The sequence below is a fragment of the Neoarius graeffei genome, chromosome 20 (assembly GCF_027579695.1).
Source record: "Neoarius graeffei isolate fNeoGra1 chromosome 20, fNeoGra1.pri, whole genome shotgun sequence".
Lineage (NCBI taxonomy): Eukaryota > Metazoa > Chordata > Actinopteri > Siluriformes > Ariidae > Neoarius > Neoarius graeffei.
The window spans coordinates 50,169,922-50,186,036 of record NC_083588.1 but is presented as its reverse complement, the minus strand read 5'-3'; the positions used below and the strand labels follow the sequence as shown (position 1 = coordinate 50,186,036).

The window sequence follows — 16,115 nt, the reverse complement described above, 5'->3', positions numbered from 1 at the left end:
AGCAAGAAGGTTCTGGGTTTGAGCCCAGTGGCCGGTGAGGGCCTTTCTGTGTGGAGTTTGCATGTTCTCCCCGTGTCTGCGTGGGTTTCCTCCGGGTGCTCCGATTTCCCCCACAGTCCAAAGACATGCAGGTTAGGCTAATTGGTGGCTCCAAATTGACCGTAGGTGTGAATGTGAGTGTGAATGGTTATGTGTCAGCCCTGCGATGATCTGGCGACTCATCCAGGATGTACACTGCCTCTCGCCCATAGTCAGCTGGGATAGGCTCCAGCTCGCCCGCGACCCTGTACAGGATAAGTGGTTACGGATAATGGATGGATTATCTTTGTCCATTACTCTAGCCATAGTATATTTTACTACAATATGAATCTTGTGAAAGTTGCAAATGTGAGCCTATATTGAGTTTTGTGACAAAATAGACATCTCATCTCATCTCATTATCTCCAGCCGCTTCATCCTTCTACAGGGTCGCAGGCAAGCTGGAGCCTATCCCAGCTGACTATGGGCGAAAGGCGGGGTACACCCTGGACAAGTCGCCAGGTCATCACAGGGCCGACACATAGACACAGACAACCATTCACACTCACATTCACACCTACGGTCAATTTAGAGTCACCAGTTAACCTAACCTGCATGTCTTTGGACTGTGGGGGAAACCGGAGCACCCGGAGGAAACCCACGCGGACACGGGGAGAACATGCAAACTCCACACAGAAAGGCCCTCGCCGGCCCCGGGGCTCGAACCCAGGACCTTCTTGCTGTGAGGCGACAGCGCTAACCACTACACCACCGTGCCGCCACAAAATAGACATTACATTTCAAATTTTAATATCTATGGAGAAAGAATATCCATCCATCAACTGTACCTGCTTATCCTGTACAGGGTCACGGGCAAACTGGAGCCTATCCCAGCTGACTATGGGCGAGAGATGGGGTACACGCTGGACAAGTTGGCAGGTCATCACAGGGCTGACACATAGGCCCTGTCCACACGGCAACGGTTTCAGGTGAATCTGATAAAATTGTTTATCGTTTCGGCCTGGCGTCCACACGGCACCGGCGTTTTGGGTGCCCCACAACGATATTTTTTGAGAACGGGTTCCAGAGTGGAAAAATCTGGCAACGGCGCCGTTGCGAATTCGTCTGGATGAGTAGAACGGATTTGTTTACGATGACGTCACAACCACATGACTAGAACAAGCAGCACTCTTGTTGTTTTGTATGAACCACTGCATTACATTCACTTTTGTATACAGCTTTTCTTTTAAATAAACAAGTAACTGAACCATTTCTTGAATTTCTTTTTTTTATTGGATAAGACTGCTTTTCAAAATGTTCACACACAATATAAAAAGTTATATAAATTATATAAAAATGCTTTTCAAAATGTTCACACAATAAGAAAATTAAGTTATATAAAACTATGCACACTAATAAAACTAATTTGTACACACAGAAGGCACGATTTCCTCGCGTAGTCGCAGCCATCTTCTTCTTGTTGTGTGTTTGTTCCTGACAGTGCTTCACACCGGGTAGAAGGGGTTTATGCGCATGCGTCTACTTCGTCTATTGTTCTGGTGTCTCCAATGGGACCGTCTTACAGCACCCCTAGAGGTGTGGCATGTGTATTGCATCGTTTTCAGCAAGCGTTGCGTTGCCATATGTACCTGATATTTTACTGATCCGTTGCCCATGTGGACGCGATAATTTTTTAAATAAAATCTCGTTGCCGTTGTCGTGTGGATGTAGCCATAGAGACAAACAACCATTCACACCTATTAGAGCCACCAATTAGCCTAATCTGCATGTCTTTGGACTGTGGGGGAAACCAGAGCACCCGGAGGAATCCCATGCAGACTCCACACAGAAAGGCCCTCATCGGCCGCTGGGCTCAAACCCAGGATCTTCTTGCTGTGAAGCGACAGTGCTAACCACTACACCACCATGCCGCCGATAAAGAATAATTATAATTTAATGTAGTAACCTTACTTATGGCTGAATACAGTGTGACTGTATCCTGCAACAAGACAATAATCCAAAAGCAAACTCAGCATACAAATAATCATGTTGAGACAAAAGATGTTTTGTCAGGATCTTTTTTTGCCTCCAGAGCTGATCTGAAGGAGATAGTGTGTGACATCTACGAGAGTTATAACATATGTTAAGAAGAATGAACAAGATTTTCCAAGAAATCTGGAAGAGTTCGAAGAAACATATTGGGAGGAATCAAATATTATTCAGAGGATCCAAAATCTGTTTAGATGATTTGAAAGAGGCTGGAAGGCAAAGGGTGGACATGCAAGTTACTGGAGAACGTTAAACTCACATTCCACTCTTTTTGAACTGATTAGTTTTCTTCACTATTAAATTCCTAACAGACAAAATTTTACCATTTTTATCACTTGGAATGAGTGTCTGGAAAACATGACACACTGTCTTGTTGGTACACATTTTTGATTTAAGAGAACACAAACTTTTGTACGCAATTGCATATTATTAATAGAATACAGACTAGACATGATTCGTCATATAGTCGAATACTTTTATGCTTTTTGTCCTCTTTGTGAAAGTGTGAAAATGCCTTTCAAACTGTCATTCATTCATTCATTCATTCATTAAGTTCTTTGCGCCAATCCATCTACCAGCATACTGGATTTTTGGCTGTTGGAGGAAGAGAACCATGAAAAAGCCCGCACAGATATGCAAAACTCCACAGAGACAGTTACCCAACCTCAGGATCAAACATGAAGCTGGGAGAAGGGAAGGCTCCACAATGCGCCGCTTAGTTTGATATTGTAACTGACTGAATATTTAAGGTCAACCTATATATTTAACAGTTATTCCACTCAATCTCGTCTACATAGCTTGTAGCCTACTCGGCACTATGCGCCTCGTCGACTATCAGCTCATGTATGACGAGATTGAGTGGAATAACTGTTTTATTCTATCCACATTCACTGGATTTTGAGAAACGGAGCTTTTTTTTGCAAATTCGATCGATAAAAACTTTATACAAAACATCCGACAAAATCATTTCCACTTAGAATGTAAACAAACTGGCGAAATGACTAACAATTTGTGAAAAATGCTATAATAATATTAATAATTCTTGAAAAATAAAAAAGATACGTTCTTACCATCAAATACTTTTATTCATATTTTGTTGCTTTTTTTTATGGTTTTGTTTTTATTTCGTCCTTGGTTGGTTCAGCAACATGCTCCGCCATTTTGAGTAGCCAATCAGAGTGCACGATTGCTCATATCCAGTGAACGTGGATAGAATAATATACCATCCATCCATCCATCCATCCATTATCTGTAGCTGCTTATCCTGTCCTACAGGGTCGCAGGCAAGCTGGAGCCTATCCCAGCTGACTACGGGCGAAAGGCGGGGTACACCCTGGACAAGTCGCCAGGTCATCACAGGGCTGACACAGACAACCATTCACATTCACACCTACGGTCAATTTAGAGTCACCAATTACCCTAACCTGCATGTCTTTGGACTGTGGGGGAAACCGGAGCACCCAGAGGAAACCCACGTGGACACGGGGAGAACATGCAAACTCCACACAGAAAGGCCCTCGCCGGCCGCTGGGCTCGAACCCAGGACCTTCTTGCTGTGAGGTGACAGCACTAACCACTACACCACTGTGCTGCCCCAGAATAATATACTATATATTTAAATAATATTGGCTGGCATTGTATGGTATATCAGATATATTCCATTCAGCTAGCACAATACTGAACGAATCAAAGACGAGTTCAATATCATGCTAGCTGAATGGAATATATCTGATATACCATGAAAAAACGCCAGCCAATATTATTATTATTATTATTATTATTATTATTATATATACACATTCCTTTTGGGTGTTCAACGCATCCTTCTCTTTCAAAATTCTCTCAAAATCTTCCATATTTAATGAAACAAACCCGGCAGCCATGTTTGTTTACAAATTGTTACAGTCGCTCACTAGCGCGCTAGTGTTCCGTCTTCCACGTGTCTCTTTTCCAGTTTTTTGATGCCCATTGGTATGTTTTTCTCTTGTAAATATGCATGAAAAATATCTAATGAAGTTTTGGTAGCCTTTCGGGTGTTCAATGTGTCTTTCTCTTTCCCGGCGAGCAAAGAAATGCTTCTGCGCTTGCGCAGCAGAAAACTCTCATTGGATATTTGCATCAGCTCTGATGTGTGATGTAATGTTGACATCATGTTATCTTAACAGCCATGCAATATCATAAACCATATTCAATGCTCATTCTCCATTGGTTAGAGTGACGTAATACATGTAGGATAAGCGACATGCTAACAATATTGCATGCAATCAAACCACATGAATGAAACCCACTAGAAGGAATAGAACACAAGATTTTATTCCATGGAAAAAGTGTCCTGTATGTATAATAATTTATGATATTGCTGGGCTATGGAAATGGATCAGTGTTAGCATCTTGTTTGTCCTCTCAGTATGAGTCCGGGGTAAGATTTTGTTATCGATTCAAAGTGACCTTTGATCAAGTGCATATCATTTTTCTTCTCCCTCACTGAACTGACATTTGATCTCTGTAGATCCTCCTTTTACCCCAGGTTAGTGATATACTCTAAACTGTCAGAATCCCAGAAGAATCAAACCGTTTATATAACACAAACCATAATTATTCCATGTGTGGATGAATATTTTATGAAAGTCCTGTGTTCATCATGATTGACCCCCTTGTTATTGACTATAGCTAGAAGCAAGAATTGGCGCCCAACGTGATCTTATTGATTGGATAAGTCAGGCCAAAGGAATCTGGCCAAATTACTCAGGTTTGCTTGCACTGCATTTCAGACTTTCAAAAGCTTTGACTTCGAGTGCGTTTTAGCCCCATTCTCCCGAGGGGGCACAGTGAGGATATGCTTCTGCAGGTCTAAAATGAGTAAGGGTTGTTCGAAGAGGAAAGAGTAGAGTAGCAGAGCAGGAGAGCAGGAGAGGAATGCAAAAAAGAGAGTTTACTTACTTCACTGTTCAGGAAGCAATAAAACACTGACACGAAGAAACCCTTGGGGAGATGAGAGGAGAAAGAACGATTACATCATTTTAAGATGCATTTATGGAGAAATAAGCCAGAAAAAGCATGCATATATTTCACATAAACTAAATTGCATGCAAAAAAGAGAGAGAGAGAGAGAGAGAGAGAGAGAGAGAGAGAGAGATAAAAACACAGTCGCAATTTTACTCTGATTAGGAAAAACAGTTATTATTTTTATTACTGGGATAGTATAGGAGTGCCTGCTTTCCTACTCTATGAAACAACATTTAATCTAATAACCATACCATTCTCCTGCATAAACTTAAACCATTCTCTCTCTCTCTCTCTGCATTCCTGATTTAAAGCTGTCTGAATGGCCATTTCCCTTATTTTAGATCCTTGCGATAATGGATGTTCTCCATAACTGTATTGGGTGATATTTACCTCCGGCAACTTTGTTGGAGGAGGTTATGTTTTTTTGTTTGTTTGTTTGTTTGTCTGTTCCCAATATAACTCAAAGTAGTGAATGTATTTTGATGAAATTTTGAGGAACGGTGGTCCATGGGCCAAGGAACGACTGATTAGATTTTGATGCAAATCTGGATAAGTATGCGGATCCAGGATTTCTTTTTTGTCTGTTCTCAAAGTAACTCAAAACGCAGTGAATGGATTTGGATGAAATTTGGTGTACAGCTTTAGTATTATCCTAGGTTCAATTGATTTGATTTTGATGTTGATTCAGATCAGGATAAACATCTGGATACTCTATGGCTTGGCGGAGGTATGCACTCTACCGAGTGGCCTTCTGGTTTATAGAGTAGCTTTATGAGGCATCATTAGAGTTTAGAAAATGAGAAATAAATAAGCACTGTATATGTGTTTCATAGATGGTATTCTTGTCATTTATTTGAAAGCAGTAGATGTTTGGATGACACATAAACAAAGATCTTCAATAATTTCTTCGGAAAGTCAAACATATTTCGAAACATATTTGCCCCTGCTCTATTGAAGGCAATGTTTCAAACAATATTTCAATAAATTCAACACAAGAGTAGGCCTCTTCTAAAGAGCTGAACAAACCCGAGATATGAGGAATGAACTAACTGCTTCCATATTCAAACTGTGTACAACTTGCCAAGCAAACATCAAAATAATATGACTTTCCAAAATGGCAAAAGACCAAGTGCAAACAGTTTATTATTAGCCCTGACTTTCACAAGCGTGACGGTTATGTAAATGTTTCACTAGCAAGAGTCAACTTTAAATTAATATAATCGTTCATTTAAAATCTGTTTTATGGACACAGACAACAAACTGAATTACACTACCAATAAAAAGGAAAATCTCAGGTCGTTATATTGTAATTCTTTCAGGAGTAGGATATTGCTTACTTGAAAGGACTCCAGGAAAGAATTGAAATAGATGAAGACGATTTGGGAGATCTCGTCCTCTCCAGGGTTGACAAAGAAAAGCATGTAGGTGATGCCGAGGAGAGGCAGCAGGACCAGAGTGGCCTTCACTGCTTTCCTATAACAAGACAAATGTCATTTAAAGGAAAGAATACACTTTCAGGTCAGTTTAGAACATAGCTTTGTTTACTGTAGCAATACAATTTCCCGTTCAGTGGTGTAGTGGTTAGCACTGTTGCCTCACAGTAAGAAGGTTCTGGGTTCGAGCCCAGTGGCTGACAGGGTCCCTTCTGTGTGGAGCTTGCATGTTCTCCCTGTGTCTGCGTGGGTTTCCTCCGGTTTCCCTCACAGTCCAAAGGCATGCAGGTTAGGCTAATTGGTGGTTCTAAATTGACCATAGGTGTGAATGGGAGTGTGAATTGTTTGTCTCGATGCATCAGCCCTGCGATGAACTGGCAACTTGTACCCCGCCTCTTGCCCATAGTCAGCTAGGATAGGCTCCAGCTCACTCGCGACCCTGCACAGGATAAGCGGTTGTGGATAATGGATGGATGGAACTAAGAGGCGCAAACCTGTTCCAACATGACAATGCCCCTGTGCACAAAGCAAGCTCTATAGAGACATGGTTTACCAATACTCCTTTCATACCATGTGGCCAACCCGGGTTATACCCAAAGTAATGTGTGTCTGAAGGGGTTAACCTATGTTGTCCGACTGGGTTTTGCAACTTAGGTCAGACAAGGGTCAATTTCAATGTGAATTGCACCACATGGGTTGCAAAACTCAGCATGTGCATGAGTTGTGGGTGAAAATGGAAAAAAAAAAAAAACCAAAACACTACAGCTGAAATAAAACACACGCCTGTTCTCACACATCTCCTTGATTATTATTCATAGGTACTACTCTCCATGCACTGAGCTGCTATGCTCTGTTTCTCTGCACGCTTGCCGTGTTTATGAAATTTAAAATGCACACGCTGTTTCACGTACACACACACACACACACACACACACACACACACACACACACACACACACACAAACCTGAGAAAGTGAAAAGTCTGATTTGTTTGTGCATTGTTTGGGCATGCAAAATAAACATATGTGCTTAATTATTTCTTAAGTTATTAATGTTAACAGGGTGCTGGGTGACGTCAAGTCATTAAAACATTCACCAGTTAATTTCTCTAAAACTGTTTGAGCAAAGTTTCGTGTGTGCACAAATGAATTGAAATGCTTATTCACGGCCTCATCATACGAGATGCCAGCTAAAGCCAGTGTAGAGAAAGCATCGCTTATAACAGGTACAGAGACGATGTAAACAAGAGGAAAAGAGCGCATGTGATCCAGATACAGAGTGTGTGTGTGTGTGTGTGTGTGTGTGTGTGTGTGTGTGTGTGTGTGTGTCTGTGTGTCTTATCCACCAATTTACAGCCTCTGAATTAATTGTTATGCATCTCTCCCAGGTTGTAACCTATCTGGATTGCCACTGTTGACTCTCTTGGTTTGAAATGACTAAGCAGAGCGTCAGCGATGCAGTAGCTCACACGGCCGTACCGTGAGAAACCAGACTCATTTATAAATAGCTAATGTGCTCTCCATGAGAACAATCAGAACAATTTGATCTTCCAAACAAAACAATCAGAATCAAACTCCATTGAGGGGGCGGCACAGTGGTGTCATGATTACCCTTACAAAAAAGAAGTTTATTCAAGTGTGCTTCTAGTATACTTCTTTTAAACTAAAAATAAGAGAGTATGCTTTCAGTTTACTTTTTATTTACTTATCAGAGATCTCATTCTCATCTCATTATCTCTAGCCGCTTTATCCTGTTCTACAGGGTCGCAGGCAAGCTGGAGCCTATCCCAGCTGACTACGGGCGAAAGGCGGGGTACACCCTGGACAAGTCGCCAGGTCATCACAGGGCTGACACATAGACACAGACAACCATTCACACTCACATTCACACCTACGGTCAATTTAGAGTCACCAGTTAACCTAACCTGCATGTCTTTGGACTGTGGGGGAAACCGGAGCACCCGGAGGAAACCCACGCGAACACGGGGAGAACATGCAAACTCCAAACAGAAAGGCCCTCGCCGGCCACGGGGCTCAAACCCGGACCTTCTTGTTGTGAGGCGACAGCGCTAACCACTACACCACTGTGCTGCCCTTATCAGAGATATACTTAATAAAGTTATACATAAGTATACTTTTCTATATACTTTTCAGTATAAGCCAAGTCTAAGTATATTAAGCTTATACTTACTCTTTTGATCAAGATATACTTAACAAAAGTGTAATAAAGTATTAAAATATTTGTGCCTTATGTTTAAGTGTACTTGCCCTGTAGTTTTGCTTCAGCATTGTTGACTCTTAGGTATATCTGTGGTTCCGTATAAGTTTTTTTTTTTTAAATTTCTCCTGAGTGGGATAATTAAATGTTTTTATTTATTTCTTTTTCTTTCGAGCTTGGATGTCAATTTCAGTTGGCATTGCCATGTTTTTATACTTTGACATTTAATACAATGTTGCTTTAAATGTTGATTTTTAAAGAAAATGAATATGTTGTTAATCCTGAGGATCTGTTGTTATTTTGTGAATTCTTACCTTTACAACTTCATTGTAACTTAAGGTACAAAACACTTCAGTTGTCTACTGGTAGTGTTCATGAGGTAAGGGTTAGGGCTAGAAAACTAATAGTATACCTTCAAAACTAAAAAGCGGACTAGATGCATATAACCAGTAACTAAGAGTATATTTCCAATATGCTATAAAGTATACATTTATAAACTAAAAAGTGGACTCAAAGTGTGTAACGAGTAAACCAATAGTATATTTCAAGTATACTACAAAGTATACCTTAGTAAACTAAATAAGTGGACTAGAAGTATAAAACAAGTAAACTCAGTAAGTTCCCAGTATACTATGACGTATGCTTTTGTAAACTGGACAAGTTGCCAGATCATCACAGGGCTGACACATAGAAACAAACAACCACTCACGGTTAATTTAGAACCACCAATTAGCCTAAACTGCATGTCTTTGGACTGTGGGGGAAACCGGAGTACCCGGAGGAAACCCACGCAGACACAGGGAGAACATGCAAACTCCGCACAGAAAGGCCCTCGCCAGCCACGGGGCTCGAACCCAGAACCTTGATGCTGTGAGGCGACAGTGCTAACCACTATACCACCGTGCCATCCTATCTAATGAAATCAAATTTACATTAACATTACTGATTTCTAGAAACTTCTCTCAATCTACATACTTCCTGAGCACACAAAATGGACATTTTGCTGATCTAAAAGAAGCAGTCCGATGTGCACCCTGTAAGCAAATGAGCTTGGGTGGGTTTATTTTGTAACAACACGTTCAAACCTTTAGTATGTTGCTGAGACTGTAATTATTTATTGGGCCCTTAAGTGCAGCAATCTTGCATCACTGGCACTTTTGAGCTTGGTAAGCAGATTGTTCCAGAGGAAGTCTGTCGTTTCACAGCAAATGAATGTAAAAGTGCTCAGGTGTGACGGCCAAAAACTGACTAACAAACTATCAGGATGAATCTTCAGTCTGGCTCAAAATTGAGATGGAAGTGTTTGCAAACATGACTGTGCTGCAACTGAGATTTTGAAATGTATAAATGTGGCATATTTTCTTTTATTTTATATCGAAGACACTGAACAGAAAGCTTGTTAGATTGTTGGATGGACTGAAATCTGCACCACCAGGTCTCCAACTGCATTCATTTTTGTGGAAGTGGAAATAACAGGGTAAGTGAACTTCTTTTGTTTATAGAGTTGTATTCAGATGTTGTTTATGGTGACTGAAAAAAAACCCCAGTATAACCAACAAAACACTTTCCTTAATTAAAATCCAATCAAGAATTGTGGAAAGCATAATCAGCAGGGAAGCCTGTTACCCAACAATGGAACTATTACAAATGACAGGGCTTCATTACCGTCATCAAATGATTGGCAAATGAATCAATCAAATTATATGGAAGGAATCTAATCATCACTTGCAAGCGAGAGACGATAAAGATTAATGGAACATTCTCATCTGATGATGTTAAGATGGATGTCACACCGTCACTGACATGAAGATAGATTTGGTTTGAGCCCCATGAATTATTTTGCCACACTGAATATGCCTGTCAAGTGCATTAATAATAACTACAAACTGTCATATACATCATACAGGACTCACAGAATGACTGACAGTCTGAAAGAAATCACACATTTATTGAATCCCTTTCCATCCACCTTAAAAGAAAGGATCACTGAAAACTGAGGGCCTCTGCATGCTCTTGCAACAAGGCTTTCGCAGATAGCTTTTCGCAGACAGTTGTAATTTATCGTTGAGCGGGGAGTAATAGACGTGCGCGATGTTATTCACTGCCACAACGCAAGGGGGCGCGAAGTCACAAAATTGCTAGGAGTAGTTGGTGGGTGTGGTCAGTGGAGTGTTTATCCTCCGGTTACTTATAATGACTAGAACTGGAGTCGTATAGATGTACGTACTTCCTCACTTCCTCGATCAACCGCTCTTCGTGCTGCTCCATCTTCGCTCGTGTTTTTAAAAATGCCGGTCGTGAAAACAAACCAAACCGGGAAAGTAGGGAAGCGGAAGTGCGTGTACAGCGGATGTAGAGTGGACCAATCAGAGCCCTCTTGTCTGCGACGCTGTCTGCGAGGCTTCTGCGGTGGTCACAATTTTTGGGAGGTGCGCGCAGAGCGTCTGCGAAGGTGGGGGGGGCTACGCAGACACTGTCTGCGACGCTATCTGCGAGGACTGGGTTGTCAGCATAAATTGGCCTTGAAAATCAACCGGTGCAGCCATCATCACGTCAGAGTTGCTTTGCATGAGCTAGTGGAGAGCCATGCCATGACAATTCTGGCGGACAAGTTGACCGACCAGTACTCTTTTTACAATCAAATGCTGTACAATATGGCATTATCTTCACAGAACACAGTTCACAGAGATAATACAACAATATAGTACTAAAAAAAAAGCTTGCAATGAAAATAGCTGCACTAAATACGAGAAAAATCACCACAGTAGACCATGTGGTAAGCAAATGGCAGGGTCTCGCCTGGATCTGGCTTCAGCAACTTCTACGTCATCAATCCAATCCTGCAGCCTCATTTTGACTTTTCACAGTATCCTTATAGCGGTGCAGAGAATATGGCGACGTACACGTATTTTGACAGACGCCCTAACTTGGCCACTTTTACAAGTGAAAATAATCAATATCCTTTCAGAATTACTACCTCAACTTAGTGCTACTTTGAATTACATGTCAAAGTGCTTAATTACAAGTAAATCCGTATTTTATGATTCATTTCCTTTAAAACAAATGCTTATATATTAAATCTGCTGTGTGCTAACATTTTAAAGAAAGGAAATGCACCTTGATATGGAACTTTTAAATCAACTTTAAAATCCACCTGATAGTCCTTGTATGCTGCCATGTATCTTGACAAGGTTCTTTTCCTTTGGAGGAAAAACAGCCGCACAACATCATAGAGCCCCCACCATGCTTGGCAATAGAGATTAGATTATTTTCTGTATAACATCCTAATTTTCCTTATACAGTAAACCAACCAAGTTTGTTGCCAAAAAGCTGTTTTTTTTTTTTTTAAATTTCCATCTGACCAGTTTGGTTGCAGTCAAAGTGCCAATAAACACCAGATGCTTATGTTTGTGGTTACATATAAGACACGTCTTTCGAATAGTTTGTTGGCATGGAGAGGACCCCAAAATGTTCTGCAAATCACAAATCGTGATGCTTGGAGATTTTTTTTTCTTGTCTTGGGTTCAGATTGGTAACTCAACCTCAGTAACTCAGGAAGGAGTTAAAAAAAAAAAAGAAGTTTTCTGCTTCATGGGCAACAAGAACCAAAATTCCAGTCACTGCATCACAGCTACAGTACAGTCCAGATGTAGCTGACAGGAAACAAGTAAGAATCCAATCATATTTTATCTTTCAGTGATGTCGTCCAGTTTATTGTACACAACGCAATCTGAGTCGATGCACAAACACTGGCTATGTTTACATACAAGATTTTTGCCAATCCATATAAATTAGTTTTGATTGTCTAGTCCTAATAAACTAGTGATATGTATCCTAAACCTGGCAAACAATTTCTATTACAATTTCTGCACATTATTACTAATCCAATCCAAAATGTGATATACATGTGGGGAAACAAGGTTTAGTGTTACCATAACAACATGGACTTACTTAGGTGTCAACTAAACTGTACTATTTCCTAGTCTAGTTAAGCTGGTCTTGGCCTCTCACTGACTCACCTGTACTGAATAGTCTCTGATGTGGTAGAGGCTCTTAGTTTTGTCATCAGAATCCTCACAATGTTGAAAAGGAAAATAAAGTTGATCTGTAGAAAAGAGAAAGAGGAAAAGTGAGAGAGAAATGGAGAGTTTATTATTGGAAAAAGCTGGCCAATGATACAATTCATTTTTTTTAGCTCATCTGGCCGCAGGTCATCGTTGTCCATCCACAATTTACAAAAGTTGCTACTCCTCCTACAGGATTGATCGGATTTCAATCAAACTCACACACAATGTTCTCCAGGTGGATGTACATAAAAGTTGTCAAGATGGTGGCACCACCTGTCATATTTACGATTTTATGGGCATCTGAAATTTCAAACTCACACAGAACAGAGGCCGGTATGAGTTACAGCCTCATTATCTCATCTCATTATCTGAGGCTATTTTTTTGTGTTCAAGCCAGGGCCGGATCCAGCCCTCACTAACAGGGTGGGCCATATATATATATATATATATATATATATATATATATATATATATATATAGCGCTGTCACCTCACAGCAAGAAGGTCCTGGGTTCGAGCCCCGGGGCCGGCGAGGGCCTTTCTGTGCGGAGTTTGCATGTTCTCCCCGTGTCCGCGTGGGTTTCCTCCGGGTGCTCTGGTTTCCCCCACAGTCCAAAGACATGCAGGTTAGGTTAACTGGTGACTCTAAATTGACCGTAGGTGTGAATGTGAGTGTGAATGGTTGTCTGTGTCTATGTGTCAGCCCTGTGATGACCTGGCGACTTGTCCAGGGTGTACCCCGCCTTTCGCCCGTCGTCAGCTGGGATAGGCTCCAGCTTGCCTGCGACCCTGTAGAAGGATAAAGCGGCTAGAGATAATGAGATTATATATATATATATATATATATATATATATATATATATATATATATATATATATATATATATGAATGACTTTTTTTCTCTCTCTCTTGCCCTCAGGTGGGTGGGCCAGCCTTGTGACTGGGTGGGCCAGGCCCACCCTGCCCCCCATAGAGCCGGGCCTGGTTCAAGCCCAATATTTTATATAATAATTTAATGCATACATGACAAACATCATATTAATCTACAATATCCCCTATATGTGAAAACATTTTCAGTGCATCAAAAAATTTATTTTAGTCTTTTGTGCTTCCCAAAATCTAAAAACGTCAGGAGAAATGTCACCCATCAGGCCATGTGTGTACCAAGCTATTAGAATAGCTATTTGAGTCAAATAAAGTTGCAATGTAATTTATAATTTGCTTTATGATCCCATTATCCAGAATTACGGGTTGACTATGGGTTCATTTTTAATCCAGTTTCTCTCAAGGCCTCTTCCTCATTTTTCCCCCTTGTTTTTCATTGCCACTGTCATTTGTTCATTAAGGATCTAGATCTAAATTTTTATCTAGATTTCTGTGATGCTGCTTTGGGCCAAAGGTCTAGTGCTAAAGGTGCTAAATAAGATTAAAATTCATTCACCGATGTTGAAAATGTAACACCCCCCTCCCCCCAGCCCCAATTTCTACAAAGATACAATTTTGGAGATAAGGTTTTCATATAACAATGATATACAAGACTAAAATAAATCTCCTTATAACCAAGCTTGACTTCTATTAGATCTGGGCTCATTTGCTCCTTCTGTGTGTTCTGGATGTTCTCCCTGAATTTCCAACATCTGAATTATTGCAACCTGAATTTTCATAGTTACACAAATATTAGGTGCTGAATTTTCTACTGCTTGGTTTTTACATTAATTTTCTACGCGAGTACTGTAATTAAGCATTTTGTCCAAAACATCATAAATACAGGTTTAATTTCTGATTAATTTGACTCAACTATGTAAATCTCACCAAACTGTAGTGCTAATTTTTTTTAACTGATGGCTTATTTGAAACACACACACAGGGCTCTACGTAACTTACCAGAAGAACAAGAATCATGGGGCCCTGGTAGATGTAGTCGGTATAAACGCCAGCTCGTTTTCCAAACCAGCACCTGCAGTCACACAGAACAGAAGAAAGCCAAAGAAATCCTTCACTAAAATGCAGAAATGCATCCCATTTCCAAAAGCTTACACTGATGAGCTCTACATGCCGTTCATTCAACTACCTTCTTTCAATCCTCAACTGCATTCAGTAAAGCATGGCTAAAGTGCCTGCCCCATTTCTACAGGCACTTTGTGTTAAGATGAAAAAGTATGGAGATTTCAAGAGCAGAAGGGCGTGATGATGGAACAAATCCAACAAAAATGATTAAAGAAAAAATAACCTTCAAGAACATTAGGAACTGTTTTTAATCAAATGTGACAACAAGTTGGAATTAAAAGCAAGCCCTTTTGAAGAACAAAAGAGGACAGAAAATGGCCCCTGGGCCAAGATATGGTCAGATACATTTATCTAATAATCTCTGTTCAGTAGGGCATTTGATCACACCATGTGTGTGTGTGTGAGAGAGAGAGAGAGAGAGAGAGAGAAGGAAAGAAGTTTGAGCAATATGCAAGTTTGCGTTTTATGGTCTTGGAATAGTTTGCAGATTGACACGTTCAGATGCTAACAGACTCATCCCATGTGCATGTTTGGCTTTTTTGTGAGTGTGTGTGGTTGTGAGTCAGATCTCCAGTGAGCTGCAGATGAAAAACGAATGGCAGTGAAGATTCTGGGGGGTCAAAACTATGAAAAAGCAATGCATGCTGGCTGCCAAAATTAATTACAGAGCAGCTTTAAATGCAAAACACTTTTGCTGACGAGGCCTGCATGTGAATTTACTTCATGTGCTGCTTGTGGTCCATTTCAAAAGGTAATCGACTTCTACAGGAAGTATGGCATGGTATATACTCAGAAAATATCTCATCACAATACAGTGCATTTTATTCTATCCACATTCACTGGATATGAGCAATTGCACGCTCTGACTGGCTACTTTACTACTAGGCTATCAGCTCATATACCATGAGTAGAGAAAGATAAAATGGCAGAGCGTGTTGCTGAACCAACCGAGGATGAAATAAAAACTCTACTCGAAAACAAAACCCCAAAAATACAAAAAAAAAACCCCAACAAAATACTGTATGGAATAAAAGTATTGGATGGTAAGAACGTATCTTTTTTTTAATTTTTCAAGGATTATTATTATTGCATTTTTCACAAATTGCTCCTGTCATTTCGCCGGTATGTTTACGTTCTAAGCGGAAATGATTTGGTCGGACGTTTTGTATAAAGCTTTTATTTATCGAATTTGCAAAAAAATAAAAATGCTCTGTTTCTCGATAATCCAGTGAATGTGGATTGAATAAAACAGTTATTTCAGTCAATCACATTGTACATGGCTTATAGCCAACTCAGTGCTACGCGCCTCATCAGCTAT

At 40.4% G+C, this 16,115-nt stretch overlaps 1 protein-coding gene across 3 annotated transcripts in view; it reads right to left on the bottom strand.

Annotated features, from left to right (window-relative positions):
* The window catches only part of crhr1 (corticotropin releasing hormone receptor 1), a 389,999-nt gene that overhangs the window by 19,089 nt on the left and 354,795 nt on the right, over nt 1-16,115 (bottom strand). For 2 of the 3 annotated variants that reach the window (XR_009650889.1, XM_060901899.1), the window contains exons 10-13: nt 14,675-14,747; nt 12,743-12,828; nt 6,411-6,546; nt 5,008-5,049 (exon numbers count right to left, since the gene is read on the bottom strand). Coding sequence is in view for 2 of the 3 variants with exons in the window: in XM_060901899.1 (XP_060757882.1) it covers nt 5,008-5,049; nt 6,411-6,546; nt 12,743-12,828; nt 14,675-14,747 (337 nt within the window). In the remaining variant the exon portion in view is untranslated. Of the gene's footprint in view, nt 1-5,007; nt 5,050-6,410; nt 6,547-12,307; nt 12,377-12,742; nt 12,829-14,674; nt 14,748-16,115 lie in introns of those variants that run through there. The other variant, XM_060901900.1, reaches the window with a different exon arrangement.